At 45.9% G+C, this 19278-nt stretch overlaps 1 protein-coding gene across 5 annotated transcripts in view; it reads right to left on the bottom strand.

Annotated features, from left to right (window-relative positions):
- The window catches only part of ZFAT (zinc finger and AT-hook domain containing), a 352244-nt gene that overhangs the window by 186957 nt on the left and 146009 nt on the right, over positions 1–19278 (bottom strand). For all 5 annotated transcript variants that reach the window (XM_063921238.1, XM_063921235.1, XM_063921239.1 and 2 more), the window contains exon 2: positions 18116–18277. In XM_063921238.1, the coding sequence (XP_063777308.1) occupies positions 18116–18260 (145 nt within the window). In that variant the 5' untranslated portion in view covers positions 18261–18277. The remainder of the gene's footprint in view (positions 1–18115; positions 18278–19278) is intronic.

Here is a 19278-nt window from a genome sequence, read left to right as displayed (position 1 = left end):
AGCCCTTACAAGCGTGTTAGCGCTTTATCCACCCTAGGGGGTGTTTCCCAACGCACCCTAACCTCTGGCGGGAAAGGATATAATGCCAATAACATTTTAGAAATTATCAGTTGTTATCGGGGGAAACCACGCATCATCACACACCTCATTTAATTTCTCAGATTCAGGAAAACTACAGGTAGTTTTTCCTCACCGAACATAATACCCCTTTTTGGTGGTACTCGTATTATCAGAAATGTGTAAAACATTTTTCATTGCCTCAATCATGTAACGTGTGGCCCTACTGGAAGTCACATTTGTCTCTTCACCGTCGACACTGGAGTCAGTATCCGTGTCGGCGTCTATATCTGCCATCTGAGGTAACGGGCGCTTTAGAGCCCCTGACGGCCTATGAGACGTCTGGACAGGCCCAAGCTGAGTAGCCGGCTGTCTCATGTCAACCACTGTCTTTTATACAGAGCTGACACTGTCACGTAATTCCTTCCAACAGTTCATCCACTCAGGTGTCGACCCCCTAGGGGGTGACATCACTATTACAGGCAATCTGCTCCGTCTCCACATCATTTTTCTCCTCATACATGTCGACACAAACGTACCGACATACAGCACACACACAGGGAATGCTCTGATAGAGGACAGGACCCTACTAGCCCTTTGGGGAGACAGAGGGAGAGTTTGCCAGCACACACCAGAGCGCTATATATATACACAGGGATAACCTTATATAAGTGTTTTTCCCCTTATAGCTGCTGTATCTTTAATACTGCGTGTAATTAGTGCCCCCCCTCTCTTTTTTAACCCTTTCTGTAGTGTAGTGACTGCAGGGGAGAGACAGGGAGCTTCCCTCCAACGGAGCTGTGAGGGAAAATGGCGCCAGTGTGCTGAGGAGATAGGCTCCGCCCCCTTATCGGCGGCCTTATCTCCCGTTTTTCTATGTATTCTGGTAGGGGTTAAATGCATCCATATAGCCCAGGAGCTATATGTGATGCATTTTTTGCCATCCAAGGTGTTTTTTATTGCGTCTCAGGGCGCCCCCCCCCCCAGCGCCCTGCACCCTCAGTGACCGGAGTGTGAAGTGTGCTGAGAGCAATGGCGCACAGCTGCAGTGCTGTGCGCTACCTTGTTGAAGACAGGACGTCTTCTGCCGCCGATTTTACGGACCTCTTCTGCCTTCTGGCTCTGTAAGGGGGCCGGCGGCGCGGCTCTGGGACCTGTGATCGTCCCTCTGGAGCTAATGTCCAGTAGCCTAAGAAGCCCAATCCACTCTGCACGCAGGTGAGTTCGCTTCTTCTCCCCTTAGTCCTTCGATGCAGTGAGCCTGTTGCCAGCAGGTCTCACTGAAAATAAAAAACCTAAACTAAAACTTTCACTAAGAAGCTCAGGAGAGCCCCTAGTGTGCACCCTTCTCGTTCGGGCACAAAGATCTAACTGAGGCTTGGAGGAGGGTCATAGGGGGAGGAGCCAGTGCACACCAGATAGTCCTAAAGCTTTCTTTAGATGTGCCCAGTCTCCTGCGGAGCCGCTATTCCCCATGGTCCTTACGGAGTCCCCAGCATCCACTTAGGACGTTAGAGAAAACGATTGACAGTGAAGGAGGGAAGCGCTACAATGAGAAGAAACGAATAACAGTGAAGGCGGGAAGCGCTACAATGAGAAGAAACGAATAACAGTGAAGGCGGGAAGCGCTACAATGAGAAGAAACGAATAACAGTGAAGGCGGGAAGCGCTACAATGAGAAGAAACGAATAACAGTGAAGGCGGGAAGCGCTACAATGAGAAGAACCGAATGATAATGAAGGAGGCAAGTGCTACAATGAGAAGAACCAAATGAGGGTGAAGGAGAGAAGCGCTATAGTGAGAAGACGTGAATAACAGTGAAGGAGTAAAGTACTCAGTGAGGATAAGGGACAAACGAAGCCTGATACCGGAGTCTGACGCAATGCTGATATCAAACAGTCAATGTTTTTCAAGTGTGAAGTCGCACAGCGTATTGCATCCCACCTCGTGTACGCACAGAGGCGCAGCAGTGATTGAGACACACTGTTTTGGAAATGTACTGGGCGGGAACTGGGAGGTGGTTAGTCAGACACACTGTATTATGGGCGTGTAGCAAGCGTCTCATACATCTGGAAGCAAACTCACACTCTTACACCCGACGCCATGCTCTGCTGGAGATTCTGCGCTTAGCATGGGGCAGGTGCAAGTGTCCACGGTGCGACGTATAAAGTGGACGTCTCAGCCCTTGTATATTCAGACACGTTTGTTCACCAGGGAAGGGCTTTTACTATCATTAGCATAAAGTCACAGACGCCACTATGGCAGAAGACACTAATGTGGCCGCAGCCACTTGACCTTTTTCGGAGATTGGTAAATCAGATTCCACCAAAGAGGATTTACATCTACAGATGTAAGGGGTTCGTTAGCAAACCAAATACGCACAGTAATGGGCAAAACCATGCTGCACTGCAGGTGGGGCAGATGTAACATGTGCAGAGAGAGTTAGATTTGGGTGGGTTATTTTGTTTCTGTGCAGGGTAAATACTGGCTGCTTTATTTTTACACTGCAATTTAGATTTCAGTTTGAAGACACCCCACACAAATCTAACTCTCTCTGCACATGTTATATCTGCCCCACCTGCAATGCAAAATGGCTTTGCCCATTAGTGGGCTTTTTTTTTTTTTTTTTGCTAACAAACCTAAATAAGGTCCCAGGTCCCGTGCGACTTTAATCTTTTTTTTGTTCAACTGTGCGTATTACCCGCAATGCTGTGCGACAAACACACTTAACGAGACTGCACTGATTGATTTGATATGCAACATTTCTACATCTGTGACTGAAGGGCAGGTGTACTAATGGCCTAATTCACGTTTGTATGTAATATCGATGTTCATGCAAATGAGAGTGCTACGATGTGTAAGCTGTTGCTGAGGGCTCTGCAAAGGTAAGTCCATAGGATGGGGAAAAAAAAAATGGCAGCTGAGTAGGATGTGCATACAAAGATTCTGCCCTATGGAGGTGGTTGTTTGTTTGGTACTTTATCATAGTACCAACCACCTCCTGTCATTTTCAAACACAGCCTGTAATATGGCAGATGGGAGTTGACTGGCTCTTCAAGGCTTAGTACATCTGCCTCCGAGTCTGAAGACAAAGTGCTACAACACAGCGGCTATTATTCATGCCAAATTCTGTTGCGCTGCATCTGTAACTTTATACATATTTAAAACTAATTCCTGTGTAGTTAAACTCACACCCCGGTGTCTGTTACAGATAGAGTGGTAAAGGGAAACATTCCTCAAATGGAGAGATATTAGAACATGCACGGATAGTGTTCACTCTAGAATCCGGGCAGGGCAGGGCGCCGGACCTAGAGGGGCACAAGCTTGTACGCGCGCCGAAAAGGGGGCATGGTCATGCAAAATAGGGGGCGGGTCATTACAGTAATAAAAGTGGGCGGTTCAGCCTGCAGACGTACAAAAGGGGCCGTGGGCGGCCGGCGGCGTCACTGATGGGGGCGTGCCCAGCACCTACAGAGGTGCTGGGCTTCCCACAAACGCTTTCTCAGCTTGAATGGACATCTTTACACGCTGTGAAGGCAGGAAGTGGGCGTCTGTTTTAGCAGGGCGCCGCAGAAAGGACAGGGCGGGAATTGCCCTTAAAAAAAAAAAAAACTGCCTAGCGTGAACACTACACTGAGACTGCAGGGGGGGAGGTTCAGGGGAAATTTGAGGAAAAATTACTTCACAGAAAGGGTAGTGGACAAGTGGAATAGCTCCCCATCAGAGATGGTAGAGGCCAAGCAGGATAAACATGCATGGGATAGACATAAGGATAGCCTTACAAAGAAATAAGGGTCAAATAGGGTTTGAGGTAAAAAAGGGGCAGACTAGATGGGCCAAGTGGTTCTTATCTGCCGTCAAATTCTATAGGGCCTTAAAGATTTCCTTAATGAACGAGATATCGTTCATATCTTTCAGTATGCAGGCACCAACGCTCGTTCATCATTGGTGCCGGCTCGTTCAGGCCAATATGGACAATTTCCCAATCCCCCCCCGCCTGGTCGCCCGTATCGGTCGTCGGGCAGCTCGGCAGCCAGTCGCCGAGTGTGTAGGGCCCAAAAGTGTACATAAAGCTACATAAAAGGTTAAAGCACATCTTTTATTCTAGCGTGGGGTACAGAACATCACAGCAAGGAACAAAGGAAATGAAATGTAAAACATGAGAATATCTTTGCACAGCATTTGCTATTCGAGACATCCGCTATAGGAGGAACGTGCACCCCCCGGGCTGGAAGCCCCCCAGAGAAGAGCACCAGGCGTCAGCAGCGAGATGATCACGGGGCAATGACTGACAGCCTGGTGCGTCACCCTGCGTATGTACATCTGCCAGTTCATTACAATGCTCCCAATCAGCACTTGGCCCCTCCAGCTGGCTGCGAGGACCTGTGCTGTGATCTAGCGCCGACCCATCAATAATAAGCCCCAGTGCAGTGCCAATCATTTAGTCGTCAGCTAATTGGAAAAATGTCCAGAATTATAAACTAAAGTAAATTTTGAAAGGTTTATGGAGTGGTTTCAAAAGTATGCTAACGATCTGACCAAAGCAAAAAGGACAGCGTCGTCTCATTAATCTGCCAATCAAGGAAACATCCCTAGAGTGAGGTTAAGCAATATGGTATAATATCTTACTTTATATACCTTATTATATTCCTTCGTTCTTCATGTATACAGTCAATACAAAAAAAACATGCTTTTATGAAATGCAAAAAGATAGCAATAATGAAATATAAATAATATTCTACATAACGTTCTGCAGAAAATAGGCTTTATAACGTGGGATTGTGTGTGTATGTGGCTTTCCATTTATGCTTATTTAAATCTATGTGCAGACTCAAAAATAACCGTGTCCTCAATGGTCAAATTCTAGAAGGAAATAATAATGACATGCTTTAAAATGTTTTCCAACAATCTCTCTCTACCATACATGGGAATACACGTGAAGCAGAGCCCCCTATCTGACATTACTATACATCAAAGGCAGTTTATTATGGAGCGGAATGACAGAGAGGGAGTGAATAAAGAAAGTTTGTATGTTGTATTAATGAGTTTCCCATCCTTCATTGCTACTTACAGATGTGTCCTCATACATCTAGCCGCAATACGTCTCATGCGTCACAAGATGTTTGGTGGGAGTGAGCAGACGGGTTTCATGAGACTCTGCTTGCGCCGAGCGTCTTTTCTGCCTGCACAGAGCACGGATTGGGATTGATTTGCCGACGGTTGGGATGCTGGCGGTCAGAATCCGACAGTGGCATACTGATGATCTGTATACAGACAAAGGAAGGTAAGTATACTTACCCCCCCCCCCCCCCTGGCCCCCTAACCCAGCTCCCCCGCAGCCTAACTCTCCCCAATGGTATCTAAGCTTAACCCCCCCCCCCAATCCCGCAGCCTAAACCTAACCCCCCACCTCTGCAGTTCCTGCGTTCCATTGGCTGGTCATTCGGGATCCCGACTATCGGGATGGTGACCCTATTCGGGGTGCTAGTGTCGGCATTCCGACTGCCAGAATCCTAACTCCTTAAAGCTGTGGTCGCTGTACAGTAGCGTGTCGCATGCATATTTAGACTCGGTCGCAGACTGATATACAAGTATTGCCTATTAAATTAATCAGCACAGTCTCCTGGTACATCCTAGTCATATTGCATTACCGCTAAGAGGCATTTTCAGGTGAAAGACACTTCGCGCAAGCAGAGTCTAACGAGATCTGGAGAGTCAAGAGGTGCCGCTTGCCGTGATTGCAGCAACAATGTATATTAAGCCACATCTGTATACTGGTTTATCTGTTACAGCAGTGATAATCATTTGCAGCATAAAATAAAATAGAAGATCTTCTCCAGACTTCATTTCTATGCACCATAGTTACATGTTCCTTCAAGATTTACTTTGCAATTTAAGAAAGGGCAACTCGTACTTAAATCAAGAACTTAAAGATGTCTGCGATGAGCGGATCTCTGTGCCGTCCACATTAATCAATCTGTATCTTCCCCAGAAAGGGGGATCGCAATTCATGGTAAACCCGGGCCAGTGATGTGCGGTGGGGTTAGGCAGAGCCTTTCCTGTTATACTAACGTTTGTGCCAGAGTTTTTACTGTATAAAGTATATAAAAAATACAAAGAATATGTTTGAAATACCTTCTTTGCATTATTCTAATCATTTTTATAACCAAAACTCTGGAGTAAAAAGTCTATGGCGGGTGAGGCAGTGCCTCACCTGGCTATCTCTTCCGCACATCTCTGATCAAAACTCACCAAATTTCCAGGAGTTTATACTGCTGCACCTGTGTATAATGCCCAGATGTACGCTTTGGCTCATATATTGCATGTAAATCTGGCTCTGGCGCTAGCCAGTGCCTCTGGAGCCTTTTAGCTCACCGCACGTCCCTTCCGTCTACCCCTGAAATATCCGAAACAGGTGCAATCCTTCAATCTGATTTATTTTGGGGGGAAATTAACGGGTCATGGAACCTGCACCGTAATTCACGGACATCTCCGCGGCAACAAAAAAAAAACGGTTACCAAGTAATCTTTGCATTACAAGTAATTTCAGCTCTATGTAATTGTTAAGTAAAATGCCCTAAATTAAAGATTTTGAAGATATTTTAGCCTCCTCGGTGCAGGCGTTCAGTCTTTACCTCCAGCCACTGGACGCTGCGCCAGCTGTTACAGAGCGCGATAGCAGGATTTTGGCGCAGTGGGAGAAAGACCAGTGAAGCACAGAAAACAATTAGCGAGTTAATGGAGTTGAACAAATTACGGCTACGCTAATCTATTTTTAATCTGGTGAAGGAAACCTTTGAAAAGGGATTATATGTAGTCAGAATTTGTTTCCCATAGTCAGGAAAATTGAAGGGAAAAAAAATGTACAATATGACCTTGATGACCGTTGGAATTGCGGGAACGCTGGAAGATGATTAATTGCTACAGTACAATTCCTTACATCAGCATGCTTAATAATCAAAAATGAAAAATTCTTAGATTAAAACATTAAAGTCATCAATTCTCCACTGTAATTGTTTGCTGCTTAGGAGATACTATGACGATATATTTCCCATGATTTATAAGCAGGAAACCATACAATTCGATAACACTGTTACTTTAATGTTTTATTTCACTTAGTCCACGGCTATTTCTTTATTTGCAAAACTGCAGCCGGCGTCAGGGTTTTTCCACTATTTAATTGGCCACGAGAAATGTACCCACGGTTATATTTATATGGTTTAATGCTGCTTTTTTTTCTTGCAGCACCAGAACAGGTGTAAACTAGGGGGGGGAAATATTTTAAAAAAGGTAAAAATGTCAGGACTTTGTTCAGAACCCCTGGGATAAGGGGCCTAATTCAGACCTGATCGCAGCAGCAAATTTGTTAGCAAATGGGCAAAACCATGTTGCACTGCAGGTGGGGCAGATGTAACATGTGCAGAGAGAGTTAGATGTGGGTGTGGTGTCTTCAAACTGAAATCTAAATTGCAGTGTACAAATAAAGCAGCCAGTATTTACCCTGCACAGAAACAAAATAACACACCCAAATCTAACTCTCTCTGCACATGTTACATCTGCCCCACCTGCAGTGCAACATGGTTTGGCCCATTACTGTGCTTTTTTTGTTTTGTTTGCTAACAAACCTGAATAATCCCCTTGTGGGCCAATAGGGCAGTTTGGAGTGACTGAAGCCACAGTGTATGAGGGCACATCTGTAGATGTAAATCCTCTTTGGTGGAATCTGATTTACCAATCTCTGAAAAAGGTCAGCTGGCTGCCAGAAAGCCTCCGCTGCGGCCGCATTAGTGTCTTCTGCCATAGTGGCATCTGTGACCTTATGCTAATGCTAGTAAAAGCCCTTCCCTGGTGTACAAACGTGTCTGAATATACAAGGGCTGAGACGTCCACTTTATACGTCGCACCATGGACAATTGCACCTGCCCCATGCTAAGCGCAGAAACTCCAGCAGAGTATGGCGTCTGGTGTAAGAGTACGAGTTTGCGTCCAGACATATGAGACGCTTGCTACACGCCCATAATACAGTGTGTCTGAATAGCCACCTCCCAGTCTCCACCCAATAGGCTTCATTTGTCCCTTATCCCCACTGAATACTTTACTCCTTCACTATTATTCACTTCTTCTCACTTTAGCGCTTACCTCCTTCACTCTCATTTTGGTTCTTCTCATTGTAGCGCAAATGTTATATCTGCCGCCCCGCAGTGCACATGGTTTTGCTTATTTGATAACAAATTTGCTGCTGCGATCAAATCTGAATTAGGCCCAAATGGCGGTTAGCATCCCAGCGGTCATGTGACACCACTCTGAATCCCGAAGAACGCCAACATCCCAAAGGTAAGAATCGGCGTGACTGTTAGGGCGGGGAGGTTTAGGGTTAGGCGCTAGAGGGGGGACGGGGGGTTAGCCATAGCCAACAACCCCCCTTCTCCCCCACCCCCAAAAGTCACAGAACTAGCCGCCACCCTCTGAATATTAGCCCTAGCTGCCACCGCAGGAGGGTTAGGACAGGGGACAGCATTCAGCATTTTCATTGTCGGGTTGCCGGTGTCAGTCATGTGCTGGCGGCACCCGGAGAGAGTGATGTCCTGTCCTGCTGCAGAGCCTGCCATCCCGCCCAGCTTGCCTGAGATTCATCTCCCAGAGATGTACACCGGTCTAAGCAGCTTGCTGCTGCTGCGCCTCAGCCTCCTCACTGTCACTCTATCAGAGCCTGAGCGAGGAGCTGGGGGAGACAGAAGTGGGTGGCCTGGCGGAGGCAGAAGAAGGCTGGGCGCAGGAGATGCCGGGGAGGTGGCGGCTGAGCTAGGACAATTTCTGGTGTCAGACAGTCTAGGAGTGTGGGTGAGTGCAGGGGCTGGGGGAGAGCTGCTGTATACCATGCTGTCTTTTGCCGTCATGTGTGCACCTTGTACAGTATGCCCCTCCCTGGTAACGAGCATTACACCACTGGCAACAAGACCCCTGACAACGAGCATGACACGCAGCGCATTACACCCCTGGCAACAAGACCACGGGCAACGAGACGGACACCCCTGGCAACTAGACCCCTGACAGCGAACATGACATGCAGAGCATTACACCACTGGCAACAAGACCCCTGACAACGAGCATGACACGCATAGCATTGCACCCCTGGCAACGAGCATGGCACGCAGCGCATTACACCCCTGACAACAAGACCACGGGCAACGAGACGAACACCCCTGGCAACTAGACCCCTGACAGCGAACATGACATGCAGAACATTACACCACTGGCAATAAGACCCCAGACAACGAGCATGACACTCATAGCATTACACCCCTGGCAACGAGCATGACACGCAGAGGATTACACCCCTGGCAACAAGACCACGGGCAACGAGACGGACACCCCTGGCAACAAGCATGGAACCCAGGGTATGAAACCCTTGGCAACGACCATTACCCTCCTGGCAACAAGCAGGACACCCGGGCATGAAACCCCTGGTAACGTATATGAAACTCCTGGCAATGAGCATGAGACCCCTGACAATGAGCAGGTAATTTAAAATTAATAAGAAGCCTTACTGTGGTTCATAACGTATAATGGGCATTGTGGTGTGTGGCATAATGAATCTCGGCCATTGCAGTAGGTGGCCTAATGTATCAGGCATTACGGTGTGGGGCATAATGTGTCAGGGGCATTATGGGCTGTGGAATAATGTGTAAGTGGCATTACTGTGTGTGGTATAATGTGTCACGGACATTACGGTGTGTGGCATAATGTGTAATGGGCATTACGGTGTGTGGCATAATGTGTAAGGGGCATTACTATAAGGAGGAAAAATGACAAATAATGTAAGGGGCATGAAGCAGGATTACTATTTTCCTGTGGTGGCTAATGTCTGGGCGTGCAGGTTGCAAAACTGGGGTATAAGGTAGTATTTTCCTGCAATACCACACCCCTTGCAGTGAGGCCACGCCCTCCGCGATAATTCTTTGCTTTTAATATAGCAATGGGATGGGCGCCAGAAACTTTTTTAGCAGGAGGGTGCAAAAATAAGAATTTACTTACCGATAATTCTATTTCTCGGAGTCCGTAGTGGATGCTGGGGTTCCTGAAAGGACCATGGGGAATAGCGGCTCCGCAGGAGACAGGGCACAAAAGTAAAGCTTTTACAGGTCAGGTGGTGTGTACTGGCTCCTCCCCCTATGACCCTCCTCCAGACTCCAGTTAGGTACTGTGCCCGGACGAGCGTACACAATAAGGGAGGATTTTGAATCCCGGGTAAGACTCATACCAGCCACACCAATCACACCGTACAACTTGTGATCTAAACCCAGTTAACAGTATGATAACAGAGGAGCCTCTGAAAGATGGCTTCCTAAACAATAACCCGAATTAGTTAACAATAACTATGTACAAGTATTGCAGATAATCCGCACTTGGGATGGGCGCCCAGCATCCACTACGGACTCCGAGAAATAGAATTATCGGTAAGTAAATTCTTATTTTCTCTATCGTCCTAAGTGGATGCTGGGGTTCCTGAAAGGACCATGGGGATTATACCAAAGCTCCCAAACGGGCGGGAGAGTGCGGATGACTCTGCAGCACCGAATGAGAGAACTCCAGGTCCTCCTTTGCCAGGGTATCAAATTTGTAAAAATTTACAAACGTGTTCTCCCCTGACCACGTAGCTGCTCGGCAGAGTAGTAATGCCGAGACCCCTCGGGCAGCCGCCCAAGATGAGCCCACCTTCCTTGCGGAATGGGCCTTAACAGATTTAGGCTGTGGCAGGCCTGCCACAGAATGTACAAGTTGAATTTTGTTACAAATCCAACGAGCAATCGACTGCTTAGAAGCAGGTGCACCCAACTTGTTGGGTGCATACAGTATAAACAGCGAGTCAGATTTTCTGACTCCAGCCGTCCTTTAAATGTATATTTTTAAGGCTCTGACAACGTCCAACAACTTGGAGTCCTTCAAGTCGTCTGTAGCCGCAGGCACTACAATAGGCTGGTTCAGGTGAAACGCTGATACCACCTTAGGGAGAAAATGCGGACGCGTCCGCAGCTCTGCCCTATGTCGAATGGAAAATTAAATAAGGCTTTTATAAAACAAAGCCGCCAGTTCAGATACTCTCCCGGCCGAAGCCAGGGCCAGTAACATAGTCACTTTCCATGTGAGATATTTCAAATCCACCTTCTTTAGTGGTTCAAACCAATTTGATTTGAGGAAATCTAAAACTACATTTAGATCCCACGGTGCCACCTTAGGCACCACAGGAGGCTGTATATGCAGTACTCCTTTGATAAAAATCTGGACCTCAGGGACTGAGGCCAATTCTTTTTGGAAGAATATTGATAGGGCCGAAATTTGAACCTTAATAGATCCCAATTTGAGACCCATAGACAATCCTGATTGCAGGAAATGTAGAAAAACGACCCAGTTGAAATTCCTCCATCGGAGCACTCCGCTGCTCGCACCACGCAACATATTTTTGCCAAATACGGCGATAATGCTTCGCGGTGACTTCCTTCCTTGCCTTTATCAAGGTAGGAATGACTTCTTCTGGAATGCCTTTTCCTTTTAGGATCTGGCATTCAAACGCCATGCCGTCAAACGCAGCCGCGGTAAGTCTTGAAAAAGACAAGTACCCTGCTGAAGCAGGTCCCTTCTCAGAAGTAGAGGCCACGGATCGTCCGTGACCATCTCTTGAAGTTCCGGGTACCAAGTCCTTCTTGGCCAATCCGGAGCCACTAGTCTTACTCCACTTTGCCGTATAATCCTCAATACCTTTGGTATGAGAGGCAGAGGAGGAAACACATATACCGACTGGTACACCCAAGGTGTTACCAGCGCGTCCACAACTATTGCCTGCGGATCTCTTGACCTGGCGCAATACCTGTCCAGTGTTTTGTTGAGGCGAGACGCCATCATGTCCACCATTGGTTTTACCCAACGGTTTAATAGCATGTGGAAAACTTCTGGATGAAGTCTCCACTCTCCCGGGTGAAGGTCGTGTCTGCTGAGGAAGTCTGCTTCCCAGTTGTCCACGCCCGGGATGAATACTGCTGACAGTGCTATCACGTGATTCTCCGCCCAGCGAAGGATCCTGGCAGCTTCTGCCATTGCCCTCCTGCTTCTTGTGCCGCCCTGTCTGTTTACATGGGCGACTGCCGTGATGTTGTCCGACTGGATCAACACCGGTCTTCCTTGAAGCAGAGGTTCCGCCTGGCTTAGAGCATTGTAGATTGCTCTTAGTTCCAGAATGCTTATGTGAAGAGACTTTTTCAGGCTCGACCACACTCCCTGGAAATTTCTTCCCTGTGTGACTGCTCCCCAGCCTCTCTGGCTGGCACCCGTGGTCACCAGGATCCAATCCTGCATGCCGAATCTGCGGCCCTCCAATAGATGAGCCTCCTGCAACCACCACAGAAGGGATACCCTTGTCCTCGGCGACAGGGTTATCCGCAGGTGCATCTGAAGATGCGACCCTGACCATTTGTCCAACAGATCCCTTTGCATGGAATCTGCCGAAAGGGATTGCTTCGTAAGAAGCTACCATTTTTTCCCAGGACTCTTGTGCATTGATGTACAGACACCTTTCCTGGTTTTAGGAGGTTCCTGACCAGGTCAGATAACTCCTTGGCTTTTTCTTCGGGAAGAAAAACCTTTTCTGAACTGTGTCCAGAATCATCCCCAGGAACAGCAGACGAGTTGTCGGCATTAATTGGGATTTTGGAATATTCAGAATCCATCCGTGCTGCTTTAGCACCTCTTGAGATAGTGCTAAACCCATCTCTAGCTGTTCTCTGGACCTTGCCCTTATTAGGAGATCGTCCAAGTATGGGATAATTAATACGCCTTTTCTTCGAAGAAGAAATATTATCTCGGCCATTACCTTTGTAAAGACCCGAGGTGCCGTGGACAAACCAAACGGTAGCGTCTGAAACTGATAGTGACAGTTTTGTACAACGAAACTGAGGTACCCCTGGTGTGAGGGGTAATTGGAACGTGGAGATACGCATCCTTGATGTCCAAGGATACCATAAAGTCCCCTTCTTCCAGGTTCGCTATCACTGCTCTGAGTGACTCCATCTTGAACTTGAACTTCTTTATGTACAGGTTCAAGGACTTCAGATTTAGAAAAGGCCTTACCGAGCCATCCGGCTTCGGTACCACAAAAAGAGTGGAATAATACCCCTTCCCTTGTTGTAGAAGAGGTACCTTGACTATCACCTGCTGAGAATACAGCTTGTGAATGGCTTCCAAAACCGTCTCCCTTTCTGAGGGGGACGTTGGTAAAGCAGACTTCAGGAAACGGCGAGGTGGCTCTGTCTCTAATTTCAAACTGTACCCCTGAGATATTATCTGCAGGATCCAGGGATTTACCTGCGAGTGAGCCCACTGCGCGCTGTAATTCTTGAGACGACCGCCTACCGCCCCCGAGTCCGCTTGCGAAGCCCCAGCGTCATGCTGAGGCTTTTGTAGAAGCCGGGGAGTGCTTCTGTTCCTGGGAAGGAGCTGCCTGTTGCTGTCTCTTCCCTCGTCCTCTGCCTCGTGGCAGATATGAATAGCCCTTTGCTCTCTTATTTTTAAAGGAACGAAAAGGCTGCGGTTGAAAGGTCGGTGCCTTTTTCTGTTGGGGAGTGACTTGAGGTAGAAAAGGTGGATTTCCCGGCCGTAGCCGTGGCCACCAAATCCGATAGACCGACCCCAAATAACTCCTCTACGCATCGCCTGTCCACTGTCGTGTCCATAAAGCTCTTCTGGCCGAAATGGACATAGCACTTACCCGTGATGCCAGTGTGCAGATATCTCTCTGTGCATCACGCATATAAAGAAATGCATCCTTTATTTGTTCTAACGACAGTAAAATATTGTCCCTGTCCAGGGTATCAATATTTTCGATCAGGGACTCTGACCAAACTACCCCAGCACTGCACATCCAGGCAGTCGCAATAGCTGGTCGTAGTATAACACCTGCATGTGTGTATATACCTTTTTGGATATTTTCCATCCTCCTATCTGATGGATCTTTAAGTGCGTCCGTCTCAGGAGAGGGTAACGCCACTTGTTTTGATAAGCGTGTTAGCGCTTTGTCCACCCTAGGAGGTGTTTCCCAGCGCTCCCTAACCTCTGGCGGGAAAGGGTATAAAGCCAATAACTTCTTTGAAATTAGCAGTTTTTTATCGGGGCACCCCACGCTTCATCACACACGTCATTTAATTCTTCTGATTCGGTAAAAACTACTGGTAGTTTTTTCACACCCCACATAATACCCTGTTTAGTGGTACCTGTAGTATCAGCTAAATGTAACATCTCCTTTATTGCCAAAATCATATAACGTGTGGCCCTTTTGGAAAATACGGTTGATTCGTCACCTTCACTACCGGAATCAGTGCCTGTGTCTGGGTCTGTGTCGACCGACTGAGGCAAGGGGCGTTTTACAGCCCCTGACGGTGTTTGAGGCGCCTGGACAGGCACTAAGTGAGTGTCCGGCCGCCTCATGTCGGCAAACGACTGCTTAAGCGAGTTGACGCTATCCCGTAATTCCACAAATAAAGGCATCCATTCTGGTGTCGACCCCCTAGAAGGTGACATCCTCATATTTGGCAATTGCTCCGCCTCCACACCAATAACGTCCTCATACATGTCGACACACACGTACCGACACACAGCAGACACACAGGGAATGCTCTATACGAAGACAGGACCCACTAGCCCTTTGGGGAGACAGAGGGAGAGTCTGCCAGCACACACCAAAAAGCGCTATATATGACAGGGATAGCCTTATGATTAAGTGCTCCCTTATAGCTGCTTTTATATTAATATATTGCCATTTATTTTGCCCCCCCTCTCTGTTATACCCTGTTTCTGTAGTGCAGTGCAGGGGAGAGACCTGGGAGCCTTCCTGACCAGCGGAGCTGTGACAGAAAATGGCGCCGTGTGCTGAGGAGATAGGCCCCGCCCCTTTTCCGGCGGGCTCGTCTCCCGCTATTTAGTACATTTAGGCAGGGGTAAATATCTCCATATAGCCTCTGGGGCTATATGTGAGGTATTTTTAGCCTTTTTAAAGGTTTACATTTGCCTCCCAGGGCGCCCCCCCCCAGCGCCCTGCACCCTCAGTGACTGCCGTGTGAAGTGTGCTGAGAGGAAAATGGCGCACAGCTGCAGTGCTGTGCGCTACCTTAAGAAGACTGCAGGAGTCTTCAGCCGCCGATTCTGGACCTCTTCTTGCTTCAGCATCTGTGAGGGGGCCGGCGGCGTGGCTCCGGTGACCATCCAGGCTGTACCTGTGATCGTCCCTCTGGAGCTTCATGTCCAGTAGCCAAGAAGCCAATCCATCCTGCACGCAGGTGAGTTCACTTCTTCTCCCCTCTGTCCCTCGTTGCAGTGATCCTGTTGCCAGCAGGAATCACTGTAAAATAAAAAACCTAAGCTAAACTCTCTAAGCAGCTCTTTATGAGAGCCACCTAGAATTGCACCCTTCTCGTCCGGGCACAAAAATCTAACTGGAGTCTGGAGGAGGGTCATAGGGGGAGGAGCCAGTACACACCACCTGACCTGTAAAAGCTTTACTTTTGTGCCCTGTCTCCTGCGGAGCCGCTATTCCCCATGGTCCTTTCAGGAACCCCAGCATCCACTTAGGACGATAGAGAAATGTATAGCTACGCCACAGCCCATGAGTCCAGTCTTAACACTGCGAGCGCGCCAGCAACCATTCAAGTACAGCATTTTTTTATTTATTTTTTCAAAAACTTTAGTAGCTCCTCAGGAGGTTTAATTTTTCTCGAGTAGCTCACACCCTAATTAAGGTTGGAGACCACTGACCTAGACCAATGCGACCTAAAGACCCTGTCGACCTAGAAACTCTGTCAACCAATAGTGGTTGACCTAGTTACTGTCAACCTTCCATACCACACCAGTCTTAAACTTTGCTGGTGGAAGTTACAGGAGTTTTTTTGTTTGTTTTTTATAAGTGGCTTAAAATAAAAAAAATTAAAAAAATCAGCTAACAGGAATTTTGCTTTACCCTAAAAATAGTAAAAGATATTATATATATATATATATATATATATATATATATATATATATATATATATATATATATATATATATATATATATATATATATATATATATGTGTGACTTCCACACACAGCTAAATTTCTTACAGGATTTGTGCCTTGAGACCTGTTGGGGAAGTCGTGTCTTTTTTATTCTTGTGATTGTCAAACCAGCTATGTAAATCTTGAATTTTACGTGAACCAACAGTCGAATTAGAAATAATCTTGGTCACAAGAGTTGGAGACCATATTTTAGTTTGCATAAACGCCGACATATGGTTGTCTGCATCCTCCCAACGAACTATAATCAAGAGCTTTTTCTGATGGCTCTTTAAGAAATTATATCCAATTGGTTCTAAGGCAGTGTCTACGAAAACACTATCATTTTATAGAATCTATATCCAAAAAGGACAACCATTCTAGTTCTGGCTAGGAGCCTGAATATAGGAGCTCCTTCTATTAGATAAATCCAGATAAAGGAGACTCTGATTAATTTCTACTCTGAGGGTATGACCTACCATATAAATTTATCAAGAGCAAACTAGCATTTCTCCCTATATGCGTAACCCCTGATGAAGTCGATAAGACGAAACGCGTTGGATTTGTCAGTCAAAAAAATCGCACCCTAGTTTGTGAAGATACTCCCTTCGAGCTCACACCTTGAAAAAGGTGAGGGAGTATCTAGAATCCATCTTACAAACATGTTGGTTGTGACTATTTTACAGATATAATTTTAAATCTTGAATTGTGAATTAAAACTCATATGTTTTATCATACGTTATTAAAATAACTTATTAATTGGCCTGTCGGCCTCTTGTTTGGGTGATTTTTTGGTGAGGGGTGTCCGTTACAGGTCCCCAGATCTAAACATCCTCCAGTCCATACTTTCCGACGAAATAAACGCTGGAAGAATTGTGTAATCACACTTTATTATTAGCGCACTTGGGAATCTGTATTTTTATATATATATATATATATATATATATATATATATATATATATATATATATATATTAAATACACACACACACACACATACTTATATTATTTTTATAATTTATTTATATATTTATATCTAAGTAAAAAGAGACATCCACCATATAATATCAATTAAAAGTTCAAATTATTGTTCTTTAAAACAGTAACAGAAATTAATAATGTTCCCCAATATTAATTTGGCTTTTTTTTTTTTTTTTACAGGCCGATTTCCACCTTTTTTATTTATTTTTTTCTTCTAAATTCTCAAGCGCGTTTTAAGTAAAAATGATCACGCCCAATTTTTTTCCAATTGGATAGCGCAAGTATCGGGAGCGCGCATAGTCGTGGTAACCAGATATTGAGCGCGATAGGAGCGTTTATTTCTGCTCCTTCAATCTCGTGCCCAACTGAATATACCCCATTGACTTGGAGCATAGATTTTCTCATTAACATTGCAGGATTCAGGGCAACTAACAAATAACGTACGGAGTAAACACAACGGGCCCTCAGCTATATGCAAATGACCAATGGGAGGAGCAAGTATCATCATGTGGCCAGGCAGTGCACCAGAATTTAAGGACTACGCCAATCAGCAGCCATCTAGACAATCACAGGGCCAATCTGCAGCCAATCAGAACTATAACCCAGGTAAAAAAATCACCAGAACTCTTAAAACAGGTCAAACATACAATTTCAGACTTAATTGTAACTTAGAGCTCTGCCGTCTGTTCCAGGAGCTTCATTCCTACCATTCTGACACAGGTCAGGAAAATGAATGATGGGAGAGACGGAACAGGTTATAAAGGATGCAAACCATTTGCCAAACCAGGGAATCGCAGATGAGCTTGAACAGAAAATACACTATTGTGAGTGTTTGAAACTTCTACAACCAGCGGGAAGCTGCCAAGCTCTCCTCACTATACCGGCGTACACAAGAGGGGTCTGGGAGTTCTCATCCATTATTCCTTTTCATTATGCTTTCAGGCTCGCTCAATCGCAGGAGGGGGAAGTAACTTGAAAGCTGCTAAAATAAACTCACAACTCACCGTCTTTGTTCTTGCCTGATGGCACCAGCGGCCTTAGTGGGATAATGATATGATCCGAGCTCAGGTCTTCCTTGGAGTGGTTTTCGGTGACGTGTAGCAGGAGGTCCGAGTGACTGGGAGAGAACAAGTTGCAGAGCTTACACATGTAGATGGAGCTCGACCCTAAGAAACAAAAACAGACATATACAATCATTAGATATAAATGTATCATACATTATGTAGTACACTACAATATGAAGACAAAAGTGATAGGACACGGACAGCAAATAGATCAATGAGATGTTACGGACGTCAGAACTTTGTAGGCCCACCACGTGCGGTGATTACTGCAGACACCCTTCTTGGCAAACTGGGATACAAAAGACGGAAGAAATCCTACCGCGCCCTCTGGATTGCTGCGATGGGTGTGTAGAGGGAGATGTCACACAATCTCCAATAGAACATGTACAAAAAAGAATACTACCACCTATACGCGCTATCCAACACGATACATGAAATATGCAGTAAAGTATTGTACTTTACTGCACAATGTGCAGTCAATAGTGGGCGAAAAGATATAGAAGGTCAATATTCCAAATAGAATAAAAAATATAATATATATATATATATATATATATATATATATATATATATATATATATATATATATATATATATATATATATATATATAGAGTCCTGTGGGATAGATGATCAGAGAGAGTGTCCTTGAGTGCTAGAAGAAGTTCCACGGGGTACTCACGTTGACGCAGAGTGATCAATTCTCATAAGGGTTTCTTTTTCCGGTCGAGATTTCGTTTAGCAGATGTCCATTGAGTGGTGCCTCTTCATACTGGTATAAAATCTCCCATGTAAAACCGGAAATATAAACAGTAAAGACACCAATAGTGTAGTATGTCTCAACCAGTGCGTGGGAAATGATTGGTGAAGGAAACTGGAGACTATATAAGCAGTTGGAAGATTCCCAACGTACCAAACTTACGTAGGCACGTATGCGGATCCTTATATAAAGGTATCTTTGACAGGTAAAGGAGATGAGGAGAATGAAGAAGAGATCTCTAGGTAAAGCGTACCCAACTTACGCTAAAAAAATACTGGATGATGCTCATAAAGGTATGTTTCAATCGTCTCTCCTTCACGGATTCTATTCATCCAGAACCAGCA

The sequence above is a fragment of the Pseudophryne corroboree genome, chromosome 5 (genome assembly GCF_028390025.1).
Source record: "Pseudophryne corroboree isolate aPseCor3 chromosome 5, aPseCor3.hap2, whole genome shotgun sequence".
Classification (NCBI taxonomy): domain Eukaryota; kingdom Metazoa; phylum Chordata; class Amphibia; order Anura; family Myobatrachidae; genus Pseudophryne; species Pseudophryne corroboree.
This window is presented reverse-complemented; position numbering and strand designations above follow the sequence as displayed.